This window comes from Capsicum annuum, chromosome 9 (genome assembly GCF_002878395.1).
Source record: "Capsicum annuum cultivar UCD-10X-F1 chromosome 9, UCD10Xv1.1, whole genome shotgun sequence".
Classification (NCBI taxonomy): Eukaryota; Viridiplantae; Streptophyta; class Magnoliopsida; order Solanales; family Solanaceae; genus Capsicum; species Capsicum annuum.
In genome coordinates this window covers 122,060,896-122,069,506 of record NC_061119.1, presented here as the reverse complement: position 1 = coordinate 122,069,506, position 8,611 = coordinate 122,060,896, and the positions used below count along the sequence as shown (strand labels likewise).

General features: G+C 28.3%; 1 protein-coding gene across 1 annotated transcript; it reads left to right on the top strand.

Moving 5' to 3' along the window:
• Window positions 1-6,511: 6,511 nt before the first annotated feature.
• Window positions 6,512-8,222, top strand: LOC124887116 (leucine-rich repeat receptor protein kinase MSP1-like). Its single transcript, XM_047396299.1, has 3 exons — window positions 6,512-6,715; window positions 7,676-7,731; window positions 7,916-8,222. Exons 1-3 carry the CDS (start codon window positions 6,512-6,514, stop codon window positions 8,220-8,222), a joined length of 567 nt encoding a protein of 188 aa, XP_047252255.1.
• Window positions 8,223-8,611: the final 389 nt, after the last annotated feature.

Sequence of the window (8,611 nt, the reverse complement as noted above, 5' to 3'; positions counted from 1 at the left end):
ATTTTTATAATATCGATACATATTTTTATACCATTTATACAATATCGATACACATTTATAAATACCATATCAATACTTTACATAACTTTTATGCAATATCAATACATGTCTATACACTAATTGAACATATATACACTATTTATACAATGTTGATTTGTGCATTATTTATACAATATTGATGCATTACATATACACTATATAACTATTATACAATATCGATACATTACATATACACTACATAACTATTTGTGCATCATATATACATGTTTATACATCATACAATATTGATACACGAAAAAAAGTTGCACGCAAAAAGCAAAAAAGATTTTCTTATTTTTAATAAAATAAACTCAGCAAGAAAAAACAACGAGAAATGTTTTCTCTAAAAATGTTAACACTGTAGAAAAGGAAGAAAATAGCCTAATGATCATTTTAAGTAATAAACAAAACCTTGACTATTTTGTTGTAAATTATTTACTTTTTTGTATATAAATAAAATTATTCCATTTTAACATCTATGTGGAAGTAACATTCTCTCTATTCCCAAATAGTTGTCACCATTTTAGTTTGCACTCCCCTTACGAAAAATATTAACTACAGGCTATATTGACTAAATTATTCTTATTTATAATTCCTTTCTATTTAATACTTTTGGGAGGTACTATATTAATATCTCTCCATATATATGACTTAGGGTAAAGATTGAAAAAAAAGTAATTATGTGTTAATTTTCTAAATGACAATTATTATGGAATATCTATTTTTAGTAAGAACGATAAGTATTGGGGAATATCCTGGCTTTTAGTAAGAACGACAACTATTTAGTAACAAAGGGAGTATTTGCATGATGTAGTTGTGGTTAAGATCACTTCTCCTTAAACTAGATATCGAAGGGCCCGTGCTACCAGGCGCTCAATATATGTTATTTTTTTGTCTCAATTTTGTTACACAAATAAAATTTAGATAATCAATTATATTTTAAATATGTTTTAAATATTTTAAGTTGTTAACTACTGTAATTTACAATACCTTTTTGACATTGTAATTTACTATTTTAAGCTATTAGCTATTGTAATTTATAATACTCTCCTTGTCCAAACTTTTGTGGCATTGGTAGTCAATTATATTTCAAAAATACTTTAAGTTTTTAATTATTGTGATTTATAATACTTTTTCTTCTATTCTAATTTCATTGACACCGATATAATTTCGAGAGTCAATCAAGTATCATGAATGAAGTAGCGAAGCAGACATGTCTTAAATGACTCATAATAACTTATTAGAAGTGATATAGTAAAATTACTATAAAAAATAATTGTGAAATTTGTTTTAGCGAGCCTCATATAAGATGTTAAGTTAATTTAAATTATCAATAGTTAATTTATTATTATTTTATATTTATTTTATTTTTTTAATTAAGTATTATTATATGTCATTTGTGTATTAAAAATTAATGAATTTAATAAAAAAATAATTGTGAAATTTTTTTTTAGTAGGCCTCATATAAGATTTCAAGTTAATTTAAAATATCAGTAGTTAATTTATTATTATTTTATATTTATTTTAATTTTTTTAATTAAGTATTATTAATTTTTTTTTATACTTAGATGACTTTAATAATTAATTAGAGATGAAATAATAAAATTATGGTTGAAGCAGTTGAAGAAGAAACGTCATAAATGTCTATTTTACTTTTTTTATTAAATATCATTAATTTTTAATACACAAATGACATATAATAATTAATTAGGGGTGATATAGTAAAATCACGGAGCAACCACGCACGTCGACGAAAGGTGCCTGCTTTTTCGCTCTTCTATATAGTACTAATGCAAATATTTTTATTTTTGAGTCAACTTGATTTTATTAATTTGAAAAAATTTTCAAATATCGTATTTAAAATATATGACTTAATCAAGGGCGGGGCTACAGTAGAACAAAGGGGCTTAGATGAACCCATTAGCTTTTGCGTAGAATCAATACTAGCATTAGAAATTTCAGGAAATATATATAGACATTTTGGTCTGAACCCACATCAAAACTTAAGTTGATGGCTTAGTGGCACAGTGAAGCTATGAAATGTTGCTTTCGTGCAAGCTGCGTGTGTTCGAATCTAGGGGTGTACAAAATCAAACCAATAAAAATATTATTCGTTTATTGTTATTGGGTTAATGATTTTTTAATTATTTTATAAATATTTTTATTAGGTTATTGGTTCGGTTCGGGGTTTTTATTGGGTTATTGGTGAATATTCCAAATTATACTTTATCCCTACTCTCTCTCTCTCTCTCTCTCACTATATATATATATATATATAATACACTATATTTCTCTTTCATTTCTATAAACCTATTCAATTTCCCAAAAGTCTATTCAAGCTTGAAGATTCTTGTAAAATAAAACACATCACGTAGGATTTTTGCTGCAACTAAGATTTCATTTCTTTTCTTGTTAGTTGCTACTATTTTTATTTTATGCATATTTTCTTATCGGTTAAACCGAAAATTGGACCATTAAGAACTAAAAATTGATAAACCAAAAATCGATAAAAAAAATATCTTATTGGTTTGATTATTAATTTAACATATTTAAAAATTGATAACAGATAAACCAAATCAATAATACATCAAATCGAACCGAACCGATCGATGCACACCCCTATTTGAGTCCCACTCTCAACATTTTTTTTTGATCTTTTTGTTGTTATTATATGTAAAAAGATAGTCTTGAAATAAAGTTTCCGTTTAATTTTATTTTATGCTTGATAGGAGATAATAATTAATTTTGGAAATACTTTATTCCACTATTTGTAATAAAATGGTTAAATTATTATTGCATATGAAGAATGATATAAAAAATCTATGAAATATCCCTACTTATCCAAGTCGATGTACAAAATGACCCACTAAGAAAAATAAATATTATTTTCCATCTTGTGCACGTTTGCTAATTTATGCAGATTCTTTTAACCAAAAATTTATTTTAAGGAAAAAAAAAAAGAAGCAAAGCATAAATGTGATAATTCAAAAAAAAAAAAAGTAAAAAACACATTTCTCTCTCAAGAAAAATACTATCTTCTTTCACAAACACCCAAAATCATCTCTCAAATCAACTTTTCAAAAATATATGCTATTTATATCAAATTTTTATCCTTTTTAATTTAATTTTCAGAACCCTCAAATTTCAAATCCTAACTCCGCCTCTTGACTTAATAGTATTTTTATCCTCATCATTTTATGAACAAATAAAAAGTTGAATTCTTATAAAATTGGGATAAAGTCATAATGAATAGGTGAAATTATCGAGACCAGATGACCCAAGAAGTTTTTTTGAGCGAATTTTTGGTAGCCTATTTGGACTTTTATCAATTCATCAATAATAAAACAATAATCTGAACATGGGCCTACTAATAAAAGAAAAAACAAGAAAGAAAAGTATAGAGAATAATAAATTTAAATATATAATTAAACTAAATAACAACACTTTAATATGATTATTTAGATAGCAAAAATATGAATACTTTGATACAACTCAGATTTTATGCATTTTTCTCTATCCTTTTTTAATTTTTATCTCTCTTACTTTACCTATTTTACCTCCTATAGTTTAACATTAAAATTCAACATATTCAAACAACTTCATATTTATTTTGATATATTTCTTTCACTCTTCATTCGATTTCATCTAATTTCTCCGATTTCAATTATTTTTCGATAAGATCTGGACATCACTGGAGTTGTCATCAGAGGACATCACTGCTAATTTGACGAATAAGTTATTGTTGGTTCATGGTTATTGTTATTGTGGTTGTTCGTTGGAGTTTGTGGATTCTCTATCCATCGAAATCAGAAGGCGCCTGACGGATAGACGTTTTTAGTGGAGTCGAAGCTTATTGCTGGATTGAATTTTACCAGAAAAGAAAATGAAATCGGTTTGGTTAAAGTTCGGAGCTTCACCATTAATGACAGATCTCAAGAAAAAGGAATGATAAATAATGAGTTCTTGTGGTGGTGGATATAATAAAAAAATGAGGGAAGGAGAAGGTTAGAGGATGATAAGTAGTGTTGTATATGTATTTGATGTCATAAAGTCTTAACTTTGCAGTTTTTATATCAAATAAATGAATTTGTATATATATTTCAAAGAATGATTATAGTGTTTTTAATGAATCTACATGTTATATATGTATTTGATGTCATAAAATAGTTATGTATTTTGTTAGTGAATAAGGCCTAAATTTTAAAAATTATATACATATTTCAAAACAAATAAATAAATTTGTATATGTATTTCAAAAAATAATGAAGGGGTTTAAAGGGTCTGTGTGTTGTATATGTATTTGATGTCATGAAAAAGTTATGAGATACATATTTAAGGAGGAATTGAGGTATACATGCCACTATTGAATATAATTAGCAACAAAGTAGACAATAAAAGATTGGCAAAAAATACGGGCCGAATATTATTGGCATTAATTAGTCATTAATTAAAATTTAACTTCTATTAATTAATAATTAGTTGAGAAATCACTTTTTAAAAAAAAAAAAAAAATTGCACACGTAATAGTTATCCAAAAAATGTGTTTTAGTTGTATCTCACTACATTGTACTTTAGGCTTTTATAAGAAACTAAACAGACAACACAAATTGAAATAGAAAACCAGTTTTTGAGAGAAAAAATAGAGAACAATTACGAATATGTCTTCTTTTGCTCTTTGAATTCACTACAATGGAGAATGGAAAACTAACAACATATTTGAGAATTATGAAATTGAAGAAATTATCATAAATACAGGTATTGATTATAAGGAATTCATTCAAATTATTGCTGATCATCTGGAAGTTAATATAGAACTCAATTCTTTGAAAGTTCGGTATAAAATTGATCAAGAATCAAAGCCGATGGTGATACACAATAATATGGGATTTTAATTATACATAGATATAAAAAAATGAAATCCCAATTTAAAGGATTATCCCTTGTGTATAACATGGAAGCCTATAGATATTCATAGTGTACTTCCGCTTGTGGTATATGGGAATAGAATTGAGATTGTCCTAAATTACTGTAACCACATCAGTCTCAACATCAACAATAATCTGTTAGTTGATAACAGTGAAGCAGGTAATCGTGAAGAGGATTTTTTAAAGAATGGAGAAATTATAGATCGTGTTAATGATAAAATACCAGCAAAAGGATAATGTTATAAGAAAAAAAAAATTTTGGAGAGTACCATTCAGAATTATGCAATGCGAGATAAATTCCATTACAGGGTGAAGAGATCAAGTTCTTCTAGGTATGAATATATATTAAATTTGACAAAGTTAAAATACATATTGTTTAAAAGATGTATACATGCAAGTTAATTTCCTAATCTGCTATACTGTTAGGAATAACAGATTTAAAAACTTAATATATGTATATGTTGCTAATAAAATCCAAAACAATGCAAAAATATAATGTAAACTTCTCTTTTTTGTAGTATGTGTTTATTTATCATTTGTTTTTCAATTGACTAGGTATACTCTTAAGCGTATTAGTAAGGATTGTGGTTGGTTGTTTAGATGTTCTACCTTGCGAAAGTCAATCGTCTTCATAGTAAGAAAATTCATTGATATAGACAATTGTTCTGCACAAGACAGATTAGATGATCAGTGTGTAGCCACATCAACGATAATTGGAAGAGTTATAATAGACACACTAGATGATCCAAAAATTCTATACAATGCCAGAAATATTCAAAGGGACATGAAGCAACTTTATGGCTTAGATTTGAGTTATTAGAAGGCACAGAGATCCAAAAACAAGGCACTTGAAATGTTTCGGGGAGATCCTGGTGCTTCATATGCCAAACTACCCAGTTACCTATTTATTCTACACCAAACTAATCCAGGTTCAATTGTTATCTTGCAAAAAATGAAGGAAGGAAATGTCATGTATGCTTTTGCCGCATTAAATTCTTCGATAAAAGGTTGGAAGTATTGCATTCCAGTTGTGATAGTTGATGGTAGCTTTTTAAAAGCATGTTACAGAGGAACATTTTTAACTACTAGTTGTCAGGACGCTGGAGATAATATCGACACCTACTATTTTACTACTGAAGAAATAAGTTTCATGTTTAGATTGCTTTCACATTATAAACTTATGATGCAATCTTACAAAATTACTTCATTAATTATTTTATTTTAAATAATTTTTATAGTTAAAACTAAATATTTAATTACTTCATCTAAATTTGTTAATTTTTAAAGGACATATTTTACCAATTGCATATGCTATTGTTGATTCTGAGAATAATGCTTCTTGGGAGTGGTTCTTTGAAAGGTTAAAAGAAGCAATTGGAGTTAGAGAAAGAATGTGTTTTGTATCTGACAGATATCAAGGCATATTAAGGGCTATATCAATAGTGTATCTAGGGGTTCCTCACTGTATGTGTATATGGCATCTTTGGAATAACGTAAAAGACAATTATAGGAGGAATCAACAGTAGTTACGAGAAATATCTTATGCAATGGCCAGAGCATCTACTGTGGAAGAATTTAATCACTACATAAAAGAAGTGAAAAGAATTTATAAGAGAGTGAAGGATTACTTGTTTGATATCGGATATCAGAAATGGGCAAGAGCACATTCTACTGTAAATAGAACAATGATAATGACCTTTAATATTGCCGAGTCAGTAAATTCAGCAATCAAAGAGGAAAGAGATCTTCCGGTAAAAGATTTATTTGAACAAATGCGAATATTGATGATGAATTGGAGTTACACTAACATGAAAGAAGTGTAAGGAACATGTACCAAATTAACTGCAAAATATGAAAAAATTCTTGCTGCAAATTTCAAAAATGCACAACAAATGATGGTAAAATTTATTATTTCTTGTAGAAGTTATTTTACACAATATTTGGTATACATATTGTATTTTTATAGTGATATATATTTTTTTAAATGGGTGAGGCCTTCAACTGATTACTTACATACGATTACACATAAAGAAAGGATCTTTATTGTACGTACTAAAGAGTGAATATGTACATGTAGACAGTTTCAACTAGATGTTGTGCCATGTTCACATGCTTTGGCAGTGCTGAAAAGTAAAGGATTAAAAGGTGAAGATTATTGTTTTATTTACTATACCATTGTAGCAATGAAGAAGACATATAATATCCCAATCCATCCTACGCCAGATGAAACTTCTTGGAAGGTACCCTCAAGTGTTTTGAACGAAATTGTATTGCACCTATAAGGAAATAAAGTGTCAGGAAGACCTCAAAAAAACAAAACAAAGATGTTGAGAAAAAGAAGCAAAGATTTCAAATTCATCATATGGAAGATGTCGAGAAGAGGGTCACAATATAAAAACATGTAGGAATATGCCCATAGGCAAGTAGATACATATTTATGTATTTATGTAAATCGTACAACCGTGGTGGTTGAATATAGATTATCTACCATCAAAGGAGCAGATGTAATTGCTATTGTAAAAATGGAGTTATCATAGAGATTAACCATTAAGTGTTTCCTGGTTCTACTACTGCTTGTTCTTTTGATTAACTTACATACTTGTTTTGTATTCATTTTGATTTTGTTACTATATTGGTTTCTTTAGTGTTTAGTGTAATGAAAGTCAAGTATAAAGTTTATCATTATACATTATTGCATTATCAAATGACAGAAGCATATAATGTTCCAATGTCTTTTGTTTGTTAAGAGTTCCCCAACTGCTGCCAGGTTTTATTGTGTACTGATTTTGGGGGATTCACGCACTTTACACATTGTAATTCATCAGTGAAAGAATTAATCACTAATAAATAAAACTGGAAAGTCTCTATACGTCTCTTAGTCTTGTTTAATAGCCTTATATGTTTGCTGAGTCAGAATAATTGGGAAATGAACATTCCACTGTATTCGACAGAGATATCAAGTCGAGCAATATACTCCTAGGTAGGAACTTCAAACCACAAGTCTCTGACTTTGTCCTGGCTCAAATAATTAGTATTTGTGAAAGCTATGTTAGCACAATCCTTGCTGGTAAATTTGGGTTTATATCACCTGAGTATGGACAAATCATGATAACTGAAACCAAGGGTGAAATCTATAGCTTTGGAGTGGTAATGTTGGAACTGGTGACAGGAAGGGCACCAACAGGACAAGCTGATGTCGAAAGGGACAATCTTATTGGCTGGGTAAAATGGATGGTTGCAAATGGCAAGGAGATTTAAATATTGAATTTCTTTTTTTCTGGTTCAAAATTATGGAAGGATCAAATGATGCGTGTTCTATCCATTGCAAGGTTATGCACCAACGATGAGCCATGAAAGCGGCCAATAATGATCGATATGGTGAAACTATTGAAGGACGCAAAAAATAATTATGCTTGTGGAGGGTGTGATTGAACAACAAACAAATAAACATGAAAAGCTTTCAAGACCAACAAAGGTTAATGAATATTCTTATAGTTCTCTTATGTTATGCAGCTATCTGTATTATAAGTTTATGTAAGTCAGATGTAAGTTGGAAAGAATTATGTTGTTTCCTTGAGTTATAAAAGTTTATGCAATGTGATTTGTAAATCATATGCTTTCATTAGGAAAGACTTTAGTTTTCTTCA